The sequence below is a fragment of the Capsicum annuum genome, chromosome 6 (genome assembly GCF_002878395.1).
Source record: "Capsicum annuum cultivar UCD-10X-F1 chromosome 6, UCD10Xv1.1, whole genome shotgun sequence".
In the NCBI taxonomy this organism is placed as follows: Eukaryota; Viridiplantae; Streptophyta; class Magnoliopsida; order Solanales; family Solanaceae; genus Capsicum; species Capsicum annuum.
Genome location: NC_061116.1, coordinates 225,003,314 through 225,028,878, shown reverse-complemented (window position 1 = coordinate 225,028,878; position 25,565 = coordinate 225,003,314). Strand labels below are relative to the sequence as shown.

Genomic DNA, 25,565 nt, shown 5'->3' with positions numbered 1-25,565 from the left:
GTTGAGTGGTTCTTCGTAGGTGGAGTGACTTGCGATTAGTCATCTCTTTGTTGCTAGACGAGTCATTTCATTCGCTCATCCTGCCATTACATCAAATGCTTAGAAGAGAAAAACATTGTATAGAAAAAGCCTAGAAGCTTGAACAAGGTTTTGACTGAGATTGCCAACTGCAAGAGAAGGGGTGAATAGGTAATTTAACTTTTCAGTTTATGAGTTTTTGCTCTTAATATTGAGTCTCTCTTCTGTTTTAGTTTATATGTCATCTTTCGAATTTCGAGATTCAAACAAGTCTATATATCTTTGAACGTAATTTGTGCATATATCTTTTAAATATTTTGAATTGTCAACTAGAAAGCAAAAAGTGTCACATAAGCTGAGACAAACAAAGTAGTGTATATATACCATTTACTAGTCTATGGGGATAATCTTTAATACGTACCATCAATCTTTGTAACGTACCACTAAGATGTCAAGGGAAGTAGGGAACCACAAAAAAAAAAACTAATAAATCACCTATCAGGAGATACCAAAGGCACAAAAGCAACTGATATATTAGCAGTGGTACCTTGTACGAATGGTTTTTGAACAATTTGTTGAGCCAATAATGTTAAATCTGAATGATCCTTTTCTTCATGTAGAAAGAAAGTCAAACTTTTTGAGGACTTACAAACTTTCAAATATGCCATCCAATGGCACACCCAAAAGATCATCTTTCAACGTAAAATTTATCCAATTTGTCACCTCCAGAGTAACTATAATGCCAATTGCTCTCGTCATATGAAAATTGCCATTAAGAAGTGGAACATAATTAGTAAAATAACTGAATTTACCTCTTGAAGCTTCAATCCGTCCTCTTTCGTCCAAACTATCTGCATTATGATCTTCTGTACGTTAACTCCTTGGCAGATTTTTTAGAGCAAATAAACGCCTTAGAATCGACAACATTTGCTATGAAAATGTGTTAACATATCCAGTATATATTCCCACAAAGTGAGGTATGAAAAGAGTACGTCTGCATAGTTCATACCACTAGAGATGAGATGGACAGACTGCAGTTTTCATACATCTCCGTCTCAAAGACAAAAAACAGTCAAAGAGACATAGTATAGGCACGTTAATTATATAGTTTAGCAATACTCTTGACAACTCCATAGAGTAATGACAAATTGGAACAAGTACAAACGCCTCTTAGGTACAAGCGGAATTAAGTAGGATCACGAGAGTTCATTCAAACCTCTTTCGATGAATAATTACATTATTTATATGGGACTAAAATTATTTTTATGTATGATAGAATTTGAACCCTCTTAAATTTCTTTGTATGCTTACTTTTCATATTTGAACCCAAAACCAAAGTACTCTGTATATATTTTTTTCACTACAATTCTAATACAATACAAGTTTTCTAAGAGAAAAAAAAAAAAAAAAAGCAAACATCATAAATCTTGACAGTTTGGATCTTAATTACAGAAAATTCTGGCATTTTGCATAATTACTGAAAATCTCGATTTTGAGTCTGTCGAGATACATAATTAGATCCCGATACATTTTTCTTTGTAAAGATACATAATTAGCTCGCAATGCATCTTTTTTTATTTTGAATATGTTGAAATACATAATACATCCAACGAAGATATATTTTTTCCTTTGTAAAGATACATAATTAGCTCCCAATATATTTTTTTCAATTTATAGTTAGTCAAGATACATAATTAGCTTTCGATACATCCAACGTAGATACATATAATTAGTTGAAAGTTTTGTAACTACGTTGTAACGGTAGGAGTTTATGTAAATATGCTAAGTTAAGGTGTATGTTTATGTTATTTTTTAAAAAAAGAAAAAAGTCAATTGTCCAAGATGGGCTGGGCTACACTTATTGAGCCCAGAAGCCCAAACGAATTTTGTGGAAAAAGAACCTTCCTCCTCCATACACCAAATTCCCAATTATCATTCATTCATCTCAATCTCGAACCCTAACTTGTTCATCGTATCGATAGGAGAAATCAATCAATCGCCATTAAAATGGGGAAACAACCAGTAAAACTGAAAGCAGTTGTTTACGCTTTATCTCCATTCCAGCAGAAGATTATGACCGGTCTATGGAAGGATCTTCCCGGTAAAATCCATCACAAAGTCTCTGAAAATTGGATCAGTGCTTCTCTATTGCTCGGTCCTCTCATCGGCGTTCACTCGTAAGTATTTCAATATCAAAACTTCGAGGAGATCGGCTCTACTAATCATCAACACTAGAATATTTTATTTGGAACCTTTTAGTGATAACATACATGTAAATATTTGTCATTTTCTATTTTCTTTGCTTCGTTGTTTTGATTTTTGACCTCAATTGTTCTCTGAGGATCTGATTCCCGCATTTCTAAGTACTTGTTAACAAATTGATTTGACTGTGTAGATTTACGTTAATAGGAATAGCTGGAGTTGCTTATTTGCAATATATGATTAGTAGCTGATTCGATTTTTGTGATCAATCAAATCAGCTCTATTTTTTCTGTTATTAAGTCTATACCTGAATATTTTATTTGGAACCTTTTAGTGATAATGTACATGTAAATATCTGTCATTTTCTCTTTTCTTTGCTTCGTTGTTTTGAGTTTTGACCGCAATTGTTCTCACAGGCTCCGTTTCCCGCATGTCTAAGTACTTGTTAACAAATTGATTTGCCTGTGTAGATTTTTGTTAATTGGAATAGGCTGGAGTTGCTTATTTGCAATATATGATAGTAGCTGATTCGATTATTGTGTCAATCAATCAAATCAGCTATATTTATTCTGTTTATTAAGTTTATTCAGATCAGATTAGGATTCCTATTTAGTGCGTGCCTAGATGAGCACGTTTGTATAAATTCCCTGTTAAAGGATATATCGCAGTTAAGACTGCTAGGCTGTTTTCGTTGAAGCTGGGTGTGCTTTGAGAAAGCTCAGATTGGTAGGTCCATTTGATACTTGGAGTATAATATTGATAATAAATTGAGCACCTTTTGAAAAGATTTTGACGATTGCTTATTGATCTTATCTTCCTAGAGGTTGCATAGTTTAGATTAAGCCATGGAGCACTTAGCTTGAATCAAACTATTTTTGCCTGCTTGCAATGTGAGAAAACTCATATTGAGATATGAGTACAATAGAAGGACTGAAATGTATAGCTAGCTTAGAAGGGGAACTTAGTTGCTCGGGCTTTAGTTGGAATATAGCATATGACGAGTGGGGAGTCGTTAGAATATGCATAAGAGAACGATTGCCTGCCAAATATTCCTATCGGAATATCAGAATAGCGACTAAGACGACCTGTGAGATATGTAAAGCCTTCCTACACTGTGAATCTTCCCTTAATTTATTTTAGATGAAAGACAATTGCACAATTCCAATTTAACCTTGTTGATGACATTTGCTTTAAGTATTTAATTTCTGAAGCTGAGATCAGTTGGCTCTAGATCATACTTACAGATTGAAAAGGTAAACAACAACAACAACAACAAACCCAGTGTATTCCCACCTGGTGGGGTCTTGGGGGTAGGATGTACGCAGTCCATACCTCTACCTCTGAAGAAGTAGAAAGGCTGTTTCCGATAGACCCCCGGCTCAAGACACGAGATACCACACAAATAAATAGTAAAGCACAGCACAAGGTTACAAGATTACATAACATAAATACGGCACCCATAAGTAATATAAAACAGAGGAAAACACACAGATTCATAATAAAACATGGGACACGGACTCCTAACAGGAATAAACCCCCACCAAGTAATTCCCTACACTAGCGACTCAAACTGGCCCTAGTCCTCTGCCCTAATTCGCGTCCTCCAGACCTTCCTATCTAGGGTCATGTCCTCGGTGAGCTGTAACTGCTCCATGTCTCGCCTAATCACCTCACCCCAGTACTTCTTCGGCCTACCCCTACCCCGCTTAAAACCATCCAACACTAGCCTCACACACCTACGGACCGGGGCATCCATGCCCCTCCTCTTCACGTGTCCGAACCATCTCAATCGGGCTTCCCGCATCTTGCACTCCACTGGGGTCACACCAACCTTCTCCCGGATGGTCTTATTCCGAACTCTATCCCCTCTAGTCAGCCCACACATCCAGCGCAACATCCGCATTTCTGCCACCCTCTCTTTTGGATGTGGGAGTTCTTAACTGGCCAACACTCCGCTCCATACAACATGGCCGGACGGACTACCGCCCTGTAGAATTTGCCTTTAAGCTTAGGCGGCACCTTCTTATCACACAGCACCCCCGACGCGAGCTTCTACTTCATCCATCCCGCCGGTGCGAGACATCCTCGTCAATCTCACCGTTACTCTGGATCACGGACCCGAGATACTTGAAACTCTCCCTCTTACCTACCTCCTGTGATTCCAGCTTCACTACTACCTCATTCTCCCGCCTCACGTCATTAAACTTGCATTCCACATACTCTGTATTGCTTTTGCTCACCCTGAACCCTTTAGACTCAAGGGTTTGCCTCCACACCTCTAATTTGTCACTCACACCCCCTCGAATCTCATCTATCAGAATTACATCGTCTGCAAAAAGCATACACCACGGCACCTCCCCTCGAATACGCCGCGTCAACACATCCATCACCAATGCAAACAAAAAGGGACTAAGAGTAGATTCCTGATGCAACCCTGTCCGGACCGTGAAATGCTCTGAGTCTCCTCCCGCCGTCCTCACCTTAGTTTTCGCTCCATCATACATATCCTTGATTGCTCTGATAGATGCCTGCGGTACTCCACTCACCTCCAAGCATCTCCAAAGCACCTCCCTGGGGACTTTGTCGTAGGCCTTCTCCAGGTCGATAAACACCATGTGCAGGTCCTTCTTCCTCTCCCTATACTGTTCCACCAACCTCCGTACCAGGTGAATTGCCTCCGTCGTCGAGCGGTCAGGCATAAATCCAAACTGGTTTTCTGAAATAGACACTATCCGTCTCAGCCTCACCTCGACCACTCTCTCCCAGATCTTCATAGAGTGACTCAATAACTTAATCCCCTATAGTTATTGCAACTCTGGATGTCCCCCTTATTCTTATAAAGAGGTATCATGGTGCTCCACCTCCAAGCCTCGGGCATCTTTGTCGTCTTGAAGATTTCATTAAACAATCCCGTCAACCACCTAAGACCAGCCTCTCCAACGAACTCCCAAAACTCCACCGGTATCTCATCCGGCCCCGTCGCCCTACCCCTTCGCATTCTGCGAACAGCCTGTCTAACCTCTTTTACCTTAAAACGTCTACAATAGCCAAAATCCCGACACTCCTCTGAGTGCTCCAGTTCCCCCAACACAATAGCTCTATCCTCTTCGTCATTCAAGAGCCTATGAAAGTACGACTGCCATCTATTCTTAATGTGGCCGTCCTCCACCAACACTCTACCGTCCTCCCCCTTAATGCACCTCACCTGATCGAGGTCACGACCCTTTCTCTCCCTAGCCTTAGCGAGTCTAAACAACTTTTTCTCCCCTCCCTTCCCCTGTAACCCTGCAGGCTCTCAAAGGCAGCCGTCTTTGCTGCCGTGACTGCTGACTTAGCCTCCTTCCTCGCTAGCTTGTACTCTTTCCTGTTTACCCGCTTCTCCTCTTCGTCCTTACTCTCCACCAACTTGGCATACGCCCCTTTCTTGGGTGGGGTTGGATAGGAAGTGTTGCACATTAGTTCTCTTGAGTAGAAATGTATAGCCAGTCCAACTGAAGGCTGTAGCTTAGTATGGAACTTAGTTGCTCAGATTTTAGTTGGAATATAACATACAAACTGTGAAGAGCCATTAGAATATGCATAAGAGCATTATTTCCAGGCATTCATGAGACCTTCATACACTGTGAATCTACAATTGCACAATGCCAATTTATACTTATTGAAGACATTTGCTTCTACAAATATTTAATTGCTGAAGCTGAGATCAGCGTCTTTTGACCCTACTTACAGATTGAAAATGTAAGGTTAATAAGATATTAACATTTGAGAACGTGTTTGACACTAGTTAGATAATTGTTGTGTACTTTCACAAATCAGACAAGTGTGCATACTAGTAAATTGTTCAAGAATATATCACCAAGTTTACAGCTCTAATGAGGTATTATGCCTCTAACTGAATCTTAATTAAAGTATTTTTGCTATTCTTATTTGGTCAAGGTAAATGTGATTAACTAGTCGACTTTCTTTATTTTGTTCAACGTTGTCTCCAAGCATGTGAAAGTTCTTAGTTATTTTAAGTTGTAACTTGTCTCAATGATAAGAGATTAATCCGGATCATAGTATTTGAGCTGCACTCAGACAGAGTGAATTTTATCAAGCGATTGTGGTAATTGTTTACATCTTCTGTTGCTTGAGCTTGTCGAGTCAGTTCACCTTCCCCCTTTCCCCTTTGCTATTGGATCACTGAAACGGAATGATTTTCTTTTGACTTCATTACAATATATGTATTCTTTGCTAAGTCAAGATGTTGCTCAGTTCATAGCCATGATGTTTCTTGATGCATGCAGGTATGTGCAGCACTTCCAGGAGAAGGAGAAGTTAGAACACAGATACTAATGTTACATTCCCCATTTGAACGAGGGAGGACCTCTGTTTGTATTTTTGTTTTGAACAGGAAATAATAAGTCATGTTTTGGAACTTTCTACCATCATTTTGAGGATATTTACTTTTATGGCCTATTAAATGCAAACTAGTTGATTTTTGGTCTTTTGAAATGTTTGTACATCCTGATTCTTGTACTGGGATGGTTGGATTCTGTAAGTTCATCATACTCAATTCATTTTGCTACTTCATCAAATGTTCCGTTCACCCTGGCACTGAAATAAACTATAATGGCGGAGGAATAACTCACTATTTGCTCACCAATGAGACAATGTACTCAAGGGACAATACTATATATATGTGCCAGCTCATTTCCATACTTACAGACAAGTTTGCTTTCTTGCACATTTCTTCAGATATTGAGCATATTAATTTGTTCATGATGATGTAAAACTTATACTTCCAATTAAGCATTATTAATTTGATCTAGCTGATGAGAATGTTTATGAATATCGTAGAAGTATACCATGCCATATCTTTCCACCAAAGTTGAAATCAATGTAAAGCAGAAATTTTTACTAATTGATTGAACAAAACCAAACCATCTTTCAACTTTCATGGGAAAATACTGACACTAATAGAATCTATTAGTTGGAGATATGGATTAGAATGTGTTTTATGATGCCGGTCTTGAGACGGTATCAATTCCTAAAGATGGGGAACCTCTCAATTCGTAAAGATAAAACCCTTAATCATAAGAGTAAATTAAAACAACATAATGAAATGAAGATGTTCAACATAGATACTAATAAGTTCCATGCAAAATAAGAAATTCAAGCAACGAAGTTTCATTCAACAAAGTAGAAAACTAAATATGCTATTTGTAGGATTATGCCACTTCAATTCCCTAAGCAGATGTAAGAAAGGCTGTTCCAGGCTGACGTGCAGCAAGAGGACCATGGTTGCCAAGAAGCTGCAAAAACAAAAGAATAGGCAAATAAGTTTTCACAAGCAATAAAGTGCAAATTGCTACTGCCAACCAAATGCATTAACGAGCAAAGCAAAATTATTGGTTCAAAAAGAAGGATCTGAATAAAACTAACCTTTGCATTGACACCATCTGGGACAATACGGTTCTCTGACTTGTATTTCAGATAATCAGTACGGCTGAACTTGGTGAATCCCCTGAATCAAAGTAGCACATGTGAGGTTCAAGCACAAGTTTCTAGCTTCAATATGTAAGCTAGATTGCATAACACTCAAGTAGTACAGAATTTAAGATGAAGAAATCAATGATTGATTGAACTGTCAGAACTACAAGGAGTCAACAAAAAACCAACATATCACGGCTCAGAAATCCCAGTGCTTATCGACATAGAGAAAAAATAAAACCTTTGGCATGGGCATGGTAAAGAAGAAATTAGTGTAATTTACTGTAGGTTATTTTCTTGAACCGAGGATCTCTCGGAAACAGCCTCTCTACCCCACAAAGATGGGGGTAAGATCTGTCTACATCTTACCCTCACCAAAGCCCACTTGTGGAATTAGATGGTGGTGGTGGTGGTGGTGGTGGCATATACTTAAAGAGTGAACCATTCTAAACTGAATAACTAATCAAATGAAACAGGGCACTTTTTATACAGCAATCATAAATAACAGGATAGTCCTTAAATGGAAAGCCCCACTTTGTGGGAATACACTGGGTATGTTGTTGTAGTTGTTACAGTCCTTAAATGGAAAAATAGAAAGCTCTCAAACAAATCAATAGCATAAAATACAAAGTGAACCTTCAGATAGAAAACATACCACTTTCTACTGACAATGATCTTTTGACGGCCAGGAAACTTGAACTTAGCACGACGAAGAGCCTCTTGAGCATGGTTACCGTTTCCATCTTTGCAGCGAACAGAGAGAAGAACTTGACCAATTGCAACACGAGCACAAACACCCTGGGGCTTACCAAAAGCTCCCCTCATGCCAGTTTGGAGTCTATCAGCTCCAGCACACGACAACATCTTGTTAATTCGCAAAACATGGAAGGGATGAACCCTGACCCTAAGGTGAAAAGCATCCTTCCCAGCAGACTTAGTCATATACTTGTTGCAAGCAATACGGGCAGCTTCAAGTGCCTCACTTGAGACATTCTCCTTTTCCCAACTGACCAAGTGTACACAGAAAGGGAACTCATCAGCTCCCTTTTTCTTCATACCCACATCGTAGATCCTGATCTTTGGGTCAGGAACACCACGGCAAAACCGTGATTTTGGGTAAGGCTTGTTCTTAATCTGACGGTAACATCTTGCAGGTCCTGTGCAAAAAGAATCCAAAACATTACAGTGGATCCCAGGAAATGAGCTAGGAAAGACGATCACACACAGCAGCAATATAAAACTATCATTACTAAACAACTTGTATCGAAACTACCTACGGCAACCAGAACACATAATATGCTTTTCCGTACATGTATTCACAATTAATAACAGAATAATGATCAAGGCTAGTCTTAACAAAAAGTTGCACATCTGATATAAAACCTTATGCTGACTTACAAGTGAGAGTTCATCACATAATGGTGCAAAGCACTTCACTTCTCACACACAGTAAGAAATGATTTTTCTTTGGCCCACAAAGAAAATAAGAAACTATATCCTTCCATTATGCAAGTATGCAATATTTCTTACAAAAACAAAATTAATCCTCCCATTGTTCCTTAATCTTTCTCACAACTCAGACTCTTGGTTGGGAAAAATAAAGTCTGCTTTAACAAGTAAATACACAGAAAATTAGTCATGTATCCATCTAGAGGCTACCCAATTCTACCATAGCTAGTCTGTTTATTAAAGCATTGGCACAAAGGTAATTAACTTTATATAGAAAGCCATTAACAATCTCATAATCTAAAAAAAAAAAAAAGGTAAATATCCGTACAAACAAACATCAAAACTAGTCGATATCAAATAAACACGACTACCATGTTCACATAACAAATGCACATTTAGGGGCCATTTGGTAGCTAGTTAAGACCTATACAATTATTAGTAATGCATATATTAGTTATTCGGGTATTAGCTATTCCATCTTCTTCCCACGTAAGATAATACACCAAACGACCCCAAGACCTCAACTTAACACCAAAAACTCTAACCTAAACAAACTTTAAAAATAAAACATAAAACAGTATTATCTTTCGTGCAATTAAATAAAATTAGCTAACCCTATATCAGAAATGATGCAAACATTAAACGTTGTCCAAAAATTCAATCATAACATATGTTATTATATCAGAAATGCTAAGAGATATCCGTAAGAGCACAATTTTTTTCCAGATCTGAGGTAATAATACAATTATAATGCAAATGAAAATGATAAATTTGTATTAAGGGGAAGAAACTTACTTCTTCCCATGGTGATTCAATGTGGGCGGCGTTGCAGCAATTGATCTGCGGTTTTGTCTATAACGAAGGAAGAGGGGAGATACCTAAACTTTATATAGGAGCAGTTTTAGGCTTAGAAATTGTTTGGGCTTACGTTTGGGCATGCGTCACCGAAGATAAATGGGCCTGGGCTGTATTTGGGCTTTGTCAAAGAAAGGAAGCCCGTGTTGGGATAAGTTACTTGACCCATTCTTGTTCTTAACATGTAAGTTTGCTTTTGGTTATAATGGTCAAATATATATTAGAATATCTTGATTTTTGAGTTTTATATATCTTGATTTTCTACTTCATCAGAGGTAGAGGTATGGACTGCGTATATCTTACCCCCCCAGACCCCACTAGGTGAAAATACACTGAGTTTGTTGTTGTATATCTTAGCCAGGGCAAAGGTATTCTTTGGCGAGGGGTTCGCTTCAACAGAAAATTATACTATTTATACATAATTAAAAAATAAAAATTTAGGTCTATATAGTAAATGTTGAACCCCCTTCAGTTGTTCGTATGTTTATTTTTGAACTCCCTTAAAAATAAAATTTAAGCAAATGATCTTTTAGAAACAATCCTACAACTTTTAAAGAGCGCAATTTAGCTTTAGCCTTTTTCAAATTAGCTTGAATTTTGTTTATACGCTAAACTAATGCAATCAATAAAGAAATAAATATGCAACATTAAGAGTTAAAAGAGAAAAATGAATAAATTCAGCGTTCCCTGGCTATAGAAATCGATTCTGAGTTCTTGAACTCGCTATCTAAAACACAATTCTCTTAAAAATAATAAATAGAAAGTTACACAAGCTCAAAATAATATTTCTTTGTATTTGTAATGATTCCCTAGACACTAATGAAGTAAGCTATTTATAGATTATATGAATGAGATCGTTGTTGATAAAATTTCTACTAGTTCCAAGGCCACATACTAATCACATCGTGTCGTGTATCCATTTCTCATTCATGTAAGTTAATATTTTAGCAGTGCTCGACTTCATTCTAGTCTCGTCTGTACACCTAACCACCTAACATTCTTCGTCTCCCTTGTTTTTATGTCCACGTAAAAAAATGCATCGTCTTCAAAATCATCCTCAACATTACGGGTGTCTTTTACCACATACTAAATGGCCCTGTGTCCGAGCAATGCACGGACATATGCTAAGCACGGATCAGAAGAGGTATGATGTTGATTTTCTCTCTTTCAGTTGCTTAGTAGTTGTGAAGAAAGAAGGCAACATCATCAAGCAAATAATGATATAATACACTTTCCAGTATGTACATTAATTTATGAAATGAAATTGTACGATACTTTGTCGAGATTGCTTTCGTGTGTGTGAGAGAGACGATCAATTAGACTATCCATGTTTATGTAGGATGTCCCGACTGATACAAAAGTGCACCGCTATAATTGAGTAAAATTTGAAATTTTGACAATTCTCATACGTCATCTTAATATCCACTGAAAAAGAGAACCAAGCATTACAACCATAATATAAAAGACCTATTATCTAAGATTATCAATGTATGCCAAAACAGAAGATATACAACAATTTTAAAAGTCAACAGATAAGAAGCAAAACAACTATGAAGTTAAAAAAAAGAAGGAAAAATATTTGAAAAGTACCACATCTTGACGGTAAATCAGAAGTTTAGTATTACTATAAAAATTTTACGTAATTCCACCCTAAAACATCAACTTAACGAATCTAGTAGTAATACAATTTTTAGTAGCATTATGTAATCCAAATTATGAACCATGAGTTTTTTTTTAACGTAGCAAACAAATAACAAGCATAAACTGCATATAAGAAGCAGTTATTTTGGATTCCAAATAAAAATGAAAAGAAAATTATCTTAATTTTGATCCAAGTAATTACGATCGGTGAGCGGATGAGCGAAATCACAAAGGAACATATAAAAGACAATTTAGATGGATTAACCATAGAACAGTAAATGTCAGATTTCTTGAACTTGTTTCCTCAAACGTGTCAATTCTAATTGCTTGAATATACTCTAGTCTACTCCATGATTATACTAATATATCGTGATTACACTAATATATTATACTTCCTCCGTCTCATTTTATGTGTTATCGGTTTCTTTTTTTATTAGTCCAAAAAATAAAGTCGTTTTTTTTATTTGATAACTATTTAAAAATACAATTTCATTTTTATTCTTATTGATCTCATTTAATTAAAGATGATGGTAATTACATCTTTCAATGAAGGACAACTTGATTAATATCACGATCAAACTCATGACGCATAAAATGGGACGAATCACTCATAAATTAAAGTATTTCCATTTTTTTTCTAATTTCCTTAAAACATGATTGGATAGTTATAGAACTGCTTGCTCCATACCCGACTCCTTAGCTCCGAAAACCCATAGAGCGGAGAACAAAATCGGGTTAGTTAAAACCCAATTTCTTGCTTCATACTCCATTCTCTCCATTCTCTAATCAGCTCCATACTTTTTCTCCACTTCCAACAATGGCAGCCCCAATGGTCCTCGATCCAAAACCCTTACCCGAACCTCCCGCAATCCGACACGACTCATCCTCCCACGAAATCCACATCGAAAACGGCGAAGACGATCTCTACGCTCGCCTGAAATCCCTCCAACGGCAGCTGGAATTCATCGAGATCCAAGAAGAATATGTGAAAGACGAACTGAAAAATCTCCGGCGCGAACATTTACGTGCACAGGAAGAGGTTAAACGGATCCAATCGGTGCCGTTAGTAATTGGACAGTTTATGGAGATGATTGATCAGAATAATGCGATTGTTGGTTCTACTACGGGATCTAATTACTATGTGAGGATATTGAGCACGATTAATCGGGAGCTGCTTAAGCCTTCGGCTTCTGTTGCTTTGCATCGTCATTCGAATGCGCTTGTTGATGTCTTGCCTCCGGAGGCGGATTCGAGTATTTCGTTGCTGAGTCAATCTGAGAAGCCTGATGTTACGTACAATGTAAGTTTTAGTTTTTTACGAATTGCGAAATTTGTGTATGCCTGAATATATTGTGTAGGGTTTATATGTTAATATTGATCAGGGTTATGTGTTATGGTCCCAATGTTTGTTATTACTTCGGGTTTATTGGTCAATTTTAACTCGGTGTACTTAATTGGTTGATTATAGTGAGCTCATGACTTGTGGAACATTCACATTTGCATTAGGTTTTAGTTATAGTGATTATGAGTGAAGTTGAAGGTGAGCCTTGGCGTAACCGGTAAAGTTGCTATCACGTGACCAGGAGTTCACGGGTTTGAGCTATGGATATAGTCTATTGCATAAATGTAGGGTAAGGTTGCGTATAATAGACATTTGTGTTACGGCCCTTGCGTGTAACCCTCACATAGTGAGAGCTTTAGTGCTCTAGGATGCCTTTCTTATTGGACAATTTTACCTTAGTTTTCTTAATTGGTTAATTAGAGTTTGTTTATAGTGCGAGCTCATGAGTTGTGGAGCTTTAGCATTAGGTTTTAGCTTTAGCATTAGGTTTTACTTTTAAAGTGGTTATGAGTTCTGATTCAGATTTAACTATTAGCTAGATGTAGACTCCATTAGATGAACTGTCTCCACTATCCAAACCAGAATTTTTAACCCAAGAATTATCTTGCATACATCTTGTAAGCAGGATTTCCAGTTAGTCACTAAAATTCTTGCATTTATGAATAAAGTAATCCCAAGATTTTCTTTAATGATTGCTCACGAAGACCTTGGATAACTTTAGTTAGTAGAATGAAGCTCGATAAGAAGGTGATGCAACCAAGAACGTCATAAGATAGATTATCAAAGTTTCTACGTTTATTCCTTTTTGCTTACCAAATTAAATAACAAGGTGAATGTTGCTTACAACACAGTGTTTTGAAAAGCGAGAGGCGAAAAAAAGCGACGAGGGCTCGCTTCACAGAAGCGAGAAGCGTGAAGCGAAGCGCACGCTTTTTTCGATTAAAGCGCTATTTAGTACGAAATTTAAAAATATTAAACATACATAAATAAATAACCAACAACTCAATAAATAACATAATCTTTCCATACTCAAATTATAAAGAGAATAGATAGTCATAACAAGCATTCAAGCAAACTACTAAAATACTAAAAATATATACTGATAAACAAAATTCAGATTACATACAACAAAAAAAAAAAGTAAAAAGAAGAAAAACAAAGCTGGAAGTCAGATTACATACAACACAAAAAAAAAGTAAAAAGAAAAAAACAAAGTTGGAAGTCAGATTACCTACAACAAAAAAAAAAGTAAAACAGAAAAGAAGAAGAGAAAAAAAAAACAGAGATGAAAAAGAGTAATAGAGAAGAAGAAAAAAAAACTAGAAAATCCTAATAGGAGGAGAAGAAGAAGAGGAGGAGAAATAGAGAAGAAGAAGTCGCATACCTTCAGCTGTTGTTCCAGAAAAGTCGCAGCAGCAATGCAGTCGGTATAGTCACTTAAGAGTTTTAAATAAAATAAATTAAATAAAGCAATAAAACAACACAACAGCAACAACAAACCCAGTATATTCCCACACAATGGGGTCTGGGGAGGGTAGAATGTACGCAGTCCATACCACTATCCCAAAGGAGTAGAGAGGCTGTTTCCGATAGACCCCCGGCTCAAGACAAAGGACCGTAGACCAAAAGAAGAGCAACATGATAAAGTAACAAAGAAGCAACATCCACAAAAATGAAGTATAATCAACAAACCAAGGATCCCCCTCCCCCAAAACTAGAACTACCCACCAAGCTATTCTTAACCCTCCTATCTACAGACTACCACTCGATCACACACCTTAGCCCTCAAGCTTAATACTTTTCTTCCAAACCTTCCTACCAAGGGTCATGTCCTCAGCATGCTGTACCTGCTCCATGTCACGTCTAATGACTCCTCTCTAGTACATCTTCAGTCTACCCCTACCCCGCTTGAAACCCTCCAAGGCTAGCCTCTCGCACCTACGAACTGGGGCATTGGTGCCCCTCCTCATCATGTGGCCAAACCATCTTTACCGCACTTCCCGCAACTTATCCTCCACCGAAAAAACCCCTAAAAAAACTTAAAATATCCACTTAAGCGAGCTTTTCTGCACTTTTTTTGCTTCATCTCTTCTCGCTTTTGGACCTAAAGCAAGAGCTTTTTTCTCGCCCTAACGCTTCAAGTGTAAAAGCGACCCACTGTCGCTTCTCACTTAAAGCGAGCGCTTCAGTGCTTTTCACAACACTGTTACAACATAATGTTAAAGCACTTCATTTTGCTGAATTTTAAAGTTACATTGTTACTAATTATAGTAAGATGATATTCTTTTTGGGAGGGACTAAAAAGGAAAGGGTGCTTCATATATGGTTAACAACTTATCATAGACCGTGTAACACATCGATGACAAGAATGACAATATTTTCACTAGTAAATTAGAGACCAAGTAAAGAAGCTCCATTTGAAAAAAGACACTTGATAACTCATTGAGGAGATTGTTTCTATTTAATAATCAATCAATACACTAGTCTCATACAATCATATGCACAATATATTCTTATTTACCCTAATTTCATACAATCATATGCACAATATATTCTTATTTACCCTAATTTCATACAATCATATGAACAATATATTCTTATTTATCCTACTTTCTACCATCATATGCACAATATATTCTTTTTTTTTCCTATCACCCTGTCCGTGATAAATAACTACGGTACTACCAGCGCAGCTGTTGTGTCTGTAGCACATTTTTCCTTGAAAGAGCGTCATCAGTCTAGCTCGTCATTACCCAATAAAACCTGCGTAGTACCATGGCTTTTCCATAACCTTATCCGAAAAATCCTATTTTGGCCTTCTGAAAGGCAGACAAGTGGTTTATAGTACTCGTTCTATAGTCTATAAGTAGATGCCATATGTGCAATACTTCCATCAGCCACATCATTCTGATCTCAAAAGCAAAAGGGAAATATGAAAACCTTGTTTACTGGTTGCAGAAAGAAGCATCTCTTGCTTCAAGAATCCGACCAGGAAGACATAAGAAGCAATAAAGCAGAACATATCTTTCAAAATAAATAGGATAACAAAGAGTTGTTATTGGTGTCTTTGAATATCTGAAGCTTCATAAATGTGTATCCTGGATGAATGTGGATATAGTGTGCGAGTTTTTTATACACAACCTATATTATATTGTGGGAAAGAAAGAAAAAAGTTTCCAAGTGATATAAATGAATTTGTAACTAACTGATCAATGACAGATTTTGTAGTCTAAGTTCAGTTATCTATAAAACATGGTTTGGAGTGCACCTTCAAAAAGAAAAAGAAAACATGGTATGGAGTGCGCAAATTGTGGTCTTTTCTCCAACTTTTTTCTTCAAAATCATGAAACATTAGTGTGGTAGCGTGATATAAGTAATGAGTGAATCTAGTTATGTAGACAGACACCAATGATGAATGACCCATTATGCTTTTATCCTGATAAATGCTCATTACAGATGCTCGTGTCCATTCCACGTGTCACTTGTTACTGCTACAAGCAAGCAAGTGGAAACTGATATAGTATAGGATTCTGTTAATGTGCTTTTTCATTCTCTTCCTATTTTCCTTGGTCTAATTTTTTCCTCACCCCAGGATATTGGAGGATGTGACATACAAAAGCAGGAAATCCGTGAGGCTGTTGAGTTACCTTTGACCCATCATGAATTGTACAAGCAGATTGGTATAGATCCTCCCCGTGGTGTCTTGCTTTATGGTCCACCAGGTACTGGAAAAACTATGCTTGCAAAGGCTGTTGCTAATCACACTACTGCTGCATTCATAAGAGTTGTTGGTTCAGAATTCGTCCAGAAGTATTTGGGTGAGGTATGTATTGAAGTAATGGAATACCCTGAGCTATTTGTTTTTATGTGTCAATTTCGTTGTTACTCACTCATTGTTAATGGTTGAAACCATTCGAACTGCATTATTTTCAAACAACGTTGGACCGCATTATTGTAAACACAATTTTTTCTTATAAATTGTTCGTTTCTATTGTATAGAAAGGAATTTGGAAGAAAGAAGCTAGTGACATCTTGTCTAAGACTTCTTTTCTTTTTAATTTCTTGATTGGTGGCTATTGTTTAGGTCTCATGACCTCCTGAAGTTTACACATGTATTTGGCACTGACCTGGATACTCCTCTAGAAACTCCTTGAGCATCTTAAAGTGTAAAAGAAGGCACTATTAATATAGATCAGTAAATATCTTGATTATAAAATCTATAGATCAGTAAAGATGAGGGACATGGGATACCCTATTCCTGTTTTATTGACTAGCAAACATCATTTACAAGAATTATTACTTGAAATTAAAGCGTCATATAGAAGGCCACTCTGATGCTTATAGAGACAGACCGGCGTTTTCTATTTTGTGTTTGTGAAGTTAAAGACAGACCAGCTTTCTGCGACCAATTGAGTAGAGCATTTCAGTTCTGTCAACATGCAGCTTGGATTGCTTTATTCTACATTACTTGCAGCCTGTTCTGCACAACTCTTTTATTTGAGATGCAACTTCAGTTCAATTTAAAGTTCTCGGGCACAAAATTTTCTGTCTGGAGATCTCCTCCTTATTTCCTAGTTTGGATAAAGTCTGTCCACAAAAAATATAAGACTCCATTTGTTTCTATCATTCAGGCTTTACTTACTTCACTTATTATCTGACTATTCAGGGTCCACGAATGGTTCGTGATGTCTTCCGACTTGCCAAAGAAAATGCGCCTGCAATTATATTTATTGATGAGGTAGATGCAATTGCTACTGCTAGGTTCGATGCTCAGACTGGAGCTGATAGGGAGGTCCAGCGTATCCTGATGGAGTTGCTAAATCAGGTAGGCTTCTACAAATTCCTAAAGTATCCCATCAGAGTTTCCACTTTTTGCATTGTTTTTGAGGTTTTCTTTTGTTTTGTCTTCTGCAGATGGACGGATTTGACCAGACCGTGAATGTGAAAGTTATCATGGCAACTAACCGAGCTGATACTTTGGACCCTGCACTTCTGCGTCCTGGAAGGCTTGACAGGAAGATTGAATTTCCTTTGCCTGATAGGCGTCAAAAGAGGCTAGTTTTTCAGGTAGAATTTGAATGATTTTGCTTTCAGGATCTTCTTTAACCCCATTTTGCATTACCTAACTAATAATAGTCAAGATTTGAAAAATGTAAGGAAGTTAAGATAGATTGGTTTATGAATTGTGCCTCTCTCTCATTATGATATCTTCTTCCTGTATTTCCATAATGAATTATTTCCATAATGAACGCTGAATCTGAAGCTGGATGATTTTGCCAGGTCTGCACTGCTAAGATGAACTTAGGTGACGAGGTTGACTTGGAAGATTATGTTTCTCGCCCTGATAAAATTAGTGCTGCTGAGGTTTGTCTCTTTACCCTTCATCTATTTTTGACAGAGAATAGGATGCTCCACTACTTATCCAAAATGTGGAAGGTCAGGTGTTAAAGCTCTAAGTATTTGTTCTTTATTTTGCTGTGTCTGCTTTGATCCTTTTATTTTGAAAATGTGAATGAGCATCAATTGTAGAGTCAATTCGACCAGCACGATTCTGATGCATGTTGCAATGTGTGCAGATTGCAGCTATTTGTCAGGAAGCAGGTATGCATGCAGTGCGAAAGAATCGATATGTCATACTCCCCAAGGACTTTGAAAAGGGTTACAGGACCAATGTGAAGAAGCCGGATACGGACTTTGAGTTCTACAAGTGATTTATAAAAATAGATGATCAAATATTTTCTAGAGATCGACCCACCTCTGAAGGTTTTCTAGATTGAAGATTTTATTGTACTGTTGGTTTGTCAAACATCTAATGGCTTGTACAATTCTAGTCCAGTTACTTGTTCTTTCATTAAGTGCTTATTAGCAGTCTAGAGATCTATTTGACATGCAAAGTTCTTCTTTGTTCTGCACTTTCTCAGAAGCTGCATTAATATCTCATTGCGAGTGTGTCCTTGGACTTCGTCTGACATTTCAGTATCAGATTCTGTGGAATGACTTATCTCATCACACTTTTTATTTAGTGATACTTGTGCATCGTGTATAAGTAAAGGATTTTGGGAATCCTCTCGGATGCAAGCGGCACCATTGAGGATAAAATGGAGGATTGGATTTTGGGAATCCTCTCAGATGCAAGCGGCACCATTGAGGATAAAATGGCACAAGTTCCTTTGAAATAGTTTGGTCATGTCTTGCGTTGGATTAGCGACCGCACTATTGGAATAAATGCAGACTTTACTAAAGAGTAAAGAAAAACATCTAAAATTCTTCAAATTGAATTAGAATTTACATATCTGAAAATTATATATATATATATATATATATATATATATAACTCAAATCAGCTAAGTACTTGAATAACTAATAGCCAAAGGCAGAGAAAACTCTTCGATTTTCCAAATAGTGTAGTGTTTTGATGGAGAATAGGAGCACCACTTACTAGTTTAGTATGTTCAAACTTTAATAAGTTGGGATAGTTTGTGTAGTAAATAATCCTCTTTTTATTTATCATACAAGTTGTTGCAGTTTATTACTCCCTCCGTTTTAAAAAACAAAATAACCTACTTTCTTTTCTAATCCGATTCAAAAGTCGAGAGTAATCTGTTAGACCACGGTCTAAAAATTCTATTTGAGCAAACTGATCCTTGACAGAACACTAGATTATGGTCTAAAACTATAATCTAATTTTTGATGAATCTTTACTTTTAAAAATGGAAACAAAATCTAAATAATGAGTATATCAGCATGAAGTAGTAGTAAGTATGGGCCTTTCGACTTAGCCAGACCTAAAATCTGGCCCAATTTTTGGCCCATATAGTAGTGTGTGTATATATTATAGATTTGTAGATTTAGAAAAACCTCTTAGAAACCCTATATCTCCTGGTCCTCCTTCTCCCTGTGCCGGCGCCGCCATGGATATTGACAATCCGACGGCCGAGAACCCATCAACAACCTTACCGGCGAAGCCCAATTTTCAACCTCTAACCGCCCACGAGATCTCCGGAGGCCACGTCCAGTTCCGCAAAGTCACAGTCCCACAGCACCGCTACACACCTCTGAAAAAAGTATGGATGGAAATCTACACTCCAGTTTTCGAACAGATGAAAATCGACATCCGTATGAACCTCAAAAAACGCCGGGTCGAACTCAAGACCCGATCCGACACACCCGACATTAGCAACCTCCAAAAGTGCGCTGATTTCGTTCACGCTTTTATGCTAGGGTTTGATGTGTGTGATGCTGTTGCATTGCTCCGTCTCGATGAATTGTACGTAGATTCATTTGAAATTAAGGATGTGAAGACGCTAAGAGGTGAGCATTTATCTCGAGCTATTGGTAGATTATCAGGGAAAGGAGGGAAGACGAAATTTGCTATAGAGAATGCGACGAAGACTAGGATTGTGATTGCGGATTGCAAGATACATATATTGGGGTCTTTTTTGAATATTAAGATTGCTAGAGATTCACTTTGTAGTCTCATTTTGGGTTCTCCTGCTGGTAAGGTTTATTCTAAGCTTAGAGCCGTTACTGCGCGGGCCGAGATGCTTTAATTTTATTGTTGTCGATTTATAGAATGGTTTAAAAGTATCAAATTTTGAGTTTTGCCGGAAATTTTTGGTTCAAATGTTATGTATTGTACTAATATGTGGCTTGGAGGGGATTATTGGCTATTCAATACAGATGTTTTATGAAGTTGATCTTTTTTAATAGAGATGTTTCGATACTATAAATTTATGGTGATTATGTATATGAGGAGACGAGCTTATATGTATGAACGGAGTTGCTATTCGGTTTAGCTAGTATTGATGTTTTGTGTATTATCTAAATACGTGCATACATTGTATGATATTTGTGATTCATATATGCTTTTTCAGACTATGTAATGATTGTTGCAATAAGATAAGTTAGTTAAGTCACCAACGTGTGATTTCTTTTATACGTTGGAGTACATAATTTAACAACCTTCTCTACCTTTCCGAGGCAGGGGTAAGGTGTGCGTTCACTCTACCCTAGCTTACACAGTTAATGGACCCTGTTCTTGGGATTACACGTGGGTGTTATGATGTTGTTGTTAGTGCACAGTTGAATGTTGTGATGAGTTAATTGTCCATCTCATAGTAGAGGTAAAGATTTTGATGGCTTAACTGCTCATCCCAGAGCAGAGTAGAATTATTTTAGAGAGGCTTATTGGAGTATATAATTCTCAAAATTAGCGTGTGGGATGTCCATTCCTCGCTACTGGTCCCTGTTTCCTCTCCACTGTACATGCCAGACGCACAAAAGAGCATAAGCATATTCCTTCATTGGAATGAGAAGTATCTCCTTTCTTACCCCTTGCCTAATCCCTTTCAAGTTGGAATGCACTGTTCTTGAATTTAAGTACCTTTTGCCTTGGTAAAACTCTGTATTCATCATCACAAACCCCAATTTTCTACTGCACATACATTATTGGCGATGTTCTCATATTATAGCTTTTATACTTAAGTGGGTAATTTCATTCAGCAAGCCATATAAGATAGTTTGCAATTCTTATATGCTTTTCCAGACTGTTCTATGATTATTGCAATAAGATAAGTTGGTTAAGTTACCAGTGCACATTTTCATTTATAGGTTAAGAGTACATATAGTGAAACAGCTTCTCTACCTCCTCGAGGTAGGTATAAGGTCCTTGAAAATGGACTCGTAGTTAGCTTCCTCAACAACTATCTGTAGAATGTTCTATCTCTCTCTTCAACGCTTTAAAACGAGCTAGAAGGCTTCTCTTAAAACAGAAAAATAGGAGTTATAGTAGTTTCAACTATTCGATTCGAATGAATGCCCTCACTCCTTTCCTTACTACGTGCGCTCTACCCAGACCCCACTTACATTGGGTATGTTGTTATTGTTGTCGTACACAGAGTTAAATGTTTTGATGAGTTAATTGCCCATCTCATAGTAGAGTTAAAGATTTTGATGGCTTAACTGTTCATCCCTGAGCATAGTAGAATAATTTGAGAGAGATTTATTGGAGTTTATATTTTTTGGAATTAGTGTGTGGATTGTTCAATCCTCATCACTGGTCTCCTTTCCACTGTATAGGCCAGACGCCCAAAAGATAGAGCATAAGCATATTGTTTGATTGCAAATGGAAAGTTTCTCTTTGCTTACCACTTACCTCATCCATTTCCACTTTGACTTCACTGTTCTTGATTTTTTAGCTGCCTTTTGAATTTTTTTTGAAACTCTGCAATTCATCATTGGGATTCTCCTCATATTCTAGCTTGTTAAGTGGAAAATTTTCAACCTCCAGACCAACTCTAAGAGCTTAGATCAGTTCAAGTAAGTAGTTCTGTATGAAATTCAGAAAAGTTTCATATCTGGCACTTGAGGAGGTCAATTCTAAGTGTTGGAAGCTACTGCCAAGGGATTCCCCGTTACTTTTAGGATAGGTTATTGAGGGACATCTCCACCTTTACTTTAGCCATACCGGGCCTGGTTCTGTTTTTTTCATAGCTATATCTAATGCTAAAGGTGTACCTACATCACTGAATATAACTTCTCAGATAATATCGTTTGTCCATATGAAATGACAAATTTGGTAGAAGAGCCATGCGCATTAAGCTTGACAATCTGTGTGCTGTGATCATTGTCTCCACCCCTTTGTTGAGATTTTGTTTTGAAAATTACTAATTTCCTATGTCTGTGAGATATGCGTTCGACACGTTTCTGTTTAAATGAGCACAAGTGCCTCAGCATGTATGATGTATCTTCTTTCTCATTTGAGGCCACAATTTGGATCTTGAATCTTGATAGCATGATAGTAGTAGATAAGTGTGGTTGGGGTTAGTCTCAAGGTCTTGTACTAGTAGACTACTATGGAGAGACGAGTAAGAGAATTTTATGCTCGAGTGCTACTGCCGGTATAAATCTGGTAGATAAAATTAAACCTTGGTTGTTTTCTTACTTGCATGACATTGGGTACTTCAAGTGAAATGCTTCCAACAGATCTTTCCAAATGTGCTAGTTAACACAGTAAATGGTCCTGAAATAGTGATTAGTTGATCTGATAGCATGACATATCTCTAATTCCCCCCCCCCCCCCCACTCCCCCCCTCCATCCTTGCTGTGCTGTGTGTGGTCCTCTTCAGACAGATTAATAACTTGTAATTATGATGTGTTCCCTGATTTCGAATGGCTTAGCTGGTTATTGTTGGAATACCTGTTTTATTTGTCCTACTGTCTGTTTCATCTTATATTTTGACTGCCCTTCTCATCTCTTAGTTGTGTTTGTATTGTTTTATCCTACTGGTGAACTCTTATTTGCTTGTGAAGTTAGGTTTCATGCAGAATCTCCAACCTTGCATATCACTACCAAGGAATCTTGTTCATTGTATAACTTCTTTAGACCTACCTAATTTAAGTGTGCTCTTTCTTCCCAAACTTGAAAATGTAACCTTATAGGGACCTGTTTGGCCATAAGAATTCTTTACTTTTTTCGAAAAATTATTTCACCTTGTGAAAATTGAGGTGTTGGCCACATGAGAATACCAAATTCAATTCCAAATTGTTTTTGAAAAAGTGAATCACTTTTTTTCAACTTCATTTATTGTTACGGATAACCCATCTTTTTACTTTTATAAAAGCACCCTATTAATTTTAGCCAATAATCGGAGTTAAATGCGTAGCTATCACGTTACTCATTTCTTCTTACTTCCATCGATAAAAGACCTCAGAGTTAAAGGCAACTTCAATTTTTTTCTTCCTTATAATACAGCGGGATTTTAATCTGTTCATTCTTGTGACTCTTGATGCAACTAACAACAAAGGCAACATTATTATCTCCTATTTGACATTTGGTTGTATTTTGTAGGTAAATTAGTTAAGATGGGTGATTTTGATAATTTTTAAAAATTGAGGGTATAAAATTATAATTAAAAAAAAGTCCAAGGAAAAAATTCAAAAAGATATGGCCAAATACAACACCAACTTCAACTTTAATTTCAATTTCAACTTAATTTTTTTTTTAATTTTGATGGCCAAAAACCTACTATAATTCGTCCATTTTAATTTTTACAATGAACCAAGAAAACATCTTGTAACATCTTTATTCAAGATAAGAACATGCATCCCATGTAATACTAATACTTATGTCATATGAATTTAAGTTTATCGTAAAAACAAGACTCCTCCAAAATACGACAATATGATGACGATGATTGATGATAGAGACGGATTTAGAATTTAAAAGTTGTGTATTTTCAACTTATAATTCTTTACCAATAGATTAATAACACATTTTGTTTGTGAGTTTCCAACTTATAATTCTTATATATTTACTAGTTTTTTCAATATAAACTCAAGAACTATATGAAAGTTACTGATTCTCGAAAATCCGCACGTAATACTCTATATCCGCCCGACTTATGAGTAGGACTTCTCAACGCATGCTTTCTATTGCTCCTAATTATCAGAAAGGGAAGCATCATACGTCACTACTATTTTCATAATAACTTCCTTTTCTATTTTCTTGTTTTATTTCCTAACATCAAAATAAATTCATCATATTTTTTTTTACTTCTTTAGTAAAAATATTTTGATATATCTATCAAACAACGCAATACAGAAATATCCTAAATTGTTGACAGTAATTATCAAGCGGTTCATCAATTCAGTTGCCGCCAAAAGATGTGGTGCAGGGGATGTAGCTGCTCGGGTTCGAATCTTGGATATGAAAAAATCCTTGGTAGGGAGCGTTTCCCCGAATGAGACCCTACGCGGCGCGAATTTGAATTAGTTGGATTTCAATATGGGCATCGAACATCGAACATCGAATGAAAAAAAAATAAATTGGACAGTTGAACATTGAACACTCTTACGAAATTACTGCAAAATCAACCCTTCTCTTTAGTATCAAAGGTAGTTTGGTATGTGGATTAAATTTTTTGAATTAATTTATTTCGTTTGGAAGATGTGAAAAAATAATCTCATATTGAATAAAATAAATTTATATCGTCAATCAAATATCATATGAATTTATCATTTTGCGTACCAAACGACGCATATTATTTTCACCACACCCATGTGAATATAATTAATGTACCTTATCAATTTCATATTCTTTATTGGGGACCATGTGTTTAATTCTTTCCTTTTCTTTTTTTTTCTTATTGACCTGCTTTTGTTTTTCATTTTTGGCACTTTGTTTCTTCAAGCATGACTACCAAAAAGAATTTTTAGTTTGTCTAGAGAATCCTTATAAGTACTAACCAAATGACAAGCATATTGGTTCAAAATGACATGTTAATTTTCAATCAATTAAGATAGTCAGGTCTACCACTGAAAAAACAAAAAAGGAAAGATAAAACAAAAGATATTGGAGACGGAAAAAATATGTGAGCTACAAATAATGATTAATATATGTGGAGAACGAAATAACATGCGTCATATGAAGCTAACAAAGCAAGTTTTGAGCGATGATAAATTAGATTAAATTTTTTTTTTTTATAATTATAAAAAAGTTAACATACTATAATGAGTTTACAAAACCTACATTGTGATGTATTTACTAAGTATATGAATAGAATACTCTCAATTAATAGAAATTTAA

The 25,565-nt window shown here is 36.6% G+C and overlaps 4 protein-coding genes across 4 annotated transcripts; 3 read left to right on the top strand and 1 right to left on the bottom strand.

Annotated features, from left to right (window-relative positions):
• The first annotated feature begins 1,862 nt into the window (after nucleotides 1-1,862).
• LOC107875397 (cytochrome b-c1 complex subunit 8) lies at nucleotides 1,863-6,797 on the top strand. The gene is made up of 2 exons (XM_016722104.2): nucleotides 1,863-2,195; nucleotides 6,507-6,797. The coding sequence occupies exons 1-2, from the start codon at nucleotides 2,026-2,028 to the stop codon at nucleotides 6,553-6,555; spliced, it is 219 nt and encodes a 72-aa protein (XP_016577590.1). The 5' UTR covers nucleotides 1,863-2,025; the 3' UTR covers nucleotides 6,556-6,797.
• Nucleotides 6,798-7,296: 499 nt separating this feature from the next.
• LOC107875396 (60S ribosomal protein L10) lies at nucleotides 7,297-10,088 on the bottom strand. The gene is made up of 4 exons (XM_016722103.2): nucleotides 9,937-10,088; nucleotides 8,348-8,849; nucleotides 7,645-7,726; nucleotides 7,297-7,514 (listed from the first exon to the last, which is right to left on the bottom strand). Exons 1-4 carry the CDS (start codon nucleotides 9,944-9,946, stop codon nucleotides 7,449-7,451), a joined length of 660 nt encoding a protein of 219 aa, XP_016577589.1. The 5' UTR covers nucleotides 9,947-10,088; the 3' UTR covers nucleotides 7,297-7,448.
• Nucleotides 10,089-12,213: 2,125 nt separating this feature from the next.
• On the top strand, nucleotides 12,214-18,930 carry LOC107875398 (26S proteasome regulatory subunit 6B homolog). Its single transcript, XM_016722105.2, has 6 exons — nucleotides 12,214-12,937; nucleotides 16,572-16,802; nucleotides 17,646-17,804; nucleotides 17,894-18,046; nucleotides 18,260-18,343; nucleotides 18,556-18,930. The coding sequence occupies exons 1-6, from the start codon at nucleotides 12,455-12,457 to the stop codon at nucleotides 18,688-18,690; spliced, it is 1,245 nt and encodes a 414-aa protein (XP_016577591.1). The 5' UTR covers nucleotides 12,214-12,454; the 3' UTR covers nucleotides 18,691-18,930.
• A 717-nt stretch (nucleotides 18,931-19,647) lies between these two features.
• On the top strand, nucleotides 19,648-20,686 carry LOC107875399 (RNA-binding protein pno1). The gene has a single exon (XM_016722106.2). It carries the CDS (start codon nucleotides 19,891-19,893, stop codon nucleotides 20,527-20,529), a length of 639 nt encoding a protein of 212 aa, XP_016577592.1. The 5' UTR covers nucleotides 19,648-19,890; the 3' UTR covers nucleotides 20,530-20,686.
• The last annotated feature ends 4,879 nt before the right edge of the window (nucleotides 20,687-25,565 follow it).

Excerpts from the sequence above, each read along its gene's own strand:
- LOC107875398 (XM_016722105.2), top strand. The coding sequence starts at position 12,455 with ATGGCAGCCCCAATGGTCCTCGATCCAAAACCCTTACCCGAACCTCCC. Across the intron at positions 12,938-16,571 it reads AGCCTGATGTTACGTACAAT|GATATTGGAGGATGTGACAT; the intron begins GTAAGTTTTAGT and ends TCCTCACCCCAG. Across the intron at positions 17,805-17,893 it reads TGATGGAGTTGCTAAATCAG|ATGGACGGATTTGACCAGAC; the intron begins GTAGGCTTCTAC and ends TGTCTTCTGCAG.
- LOC107875396 (XM_016722103.2), bottom strand. Across the intron at positions 7,727-8,347 it reads ATCATTGTCAGTAGAAAGTG|GGGATTCACCAAGTTCAGCC; the intron begins GTATGTTTTCTA and ends ACTTTGATTCAG. Across the intron at positions 7,515-7,644 it reads CAGATGGTGTCAATGCAAAG|CTTCTTGGCAACCATGGTCC; the intron begins GTTAGTTTTATT and ends TTGTTTTTGCAG.
- LOC107875397 (XM_016722104.2), top strand. The coding sequence starts at position 2,026 with ATGGGGAAACAACCAGTAAAACTGAAAGCAGTTGTTTACGCTTTATCT. Across the intron at positions 2,196-6,506 it reads CCTCTCATCGGCGTTCACTC|GTATGTGCAGCACTTCCAGG; the intron begins GTAAGTATTTCA and ends TGATGCATGCAG.
- LOC107875399 (XM_016722106.2), top strand. The coding sequence starts at position 19,891 with ATGGATATTGACAATCCGACGGCCGAGAACCCATCAACAACCTTACCG.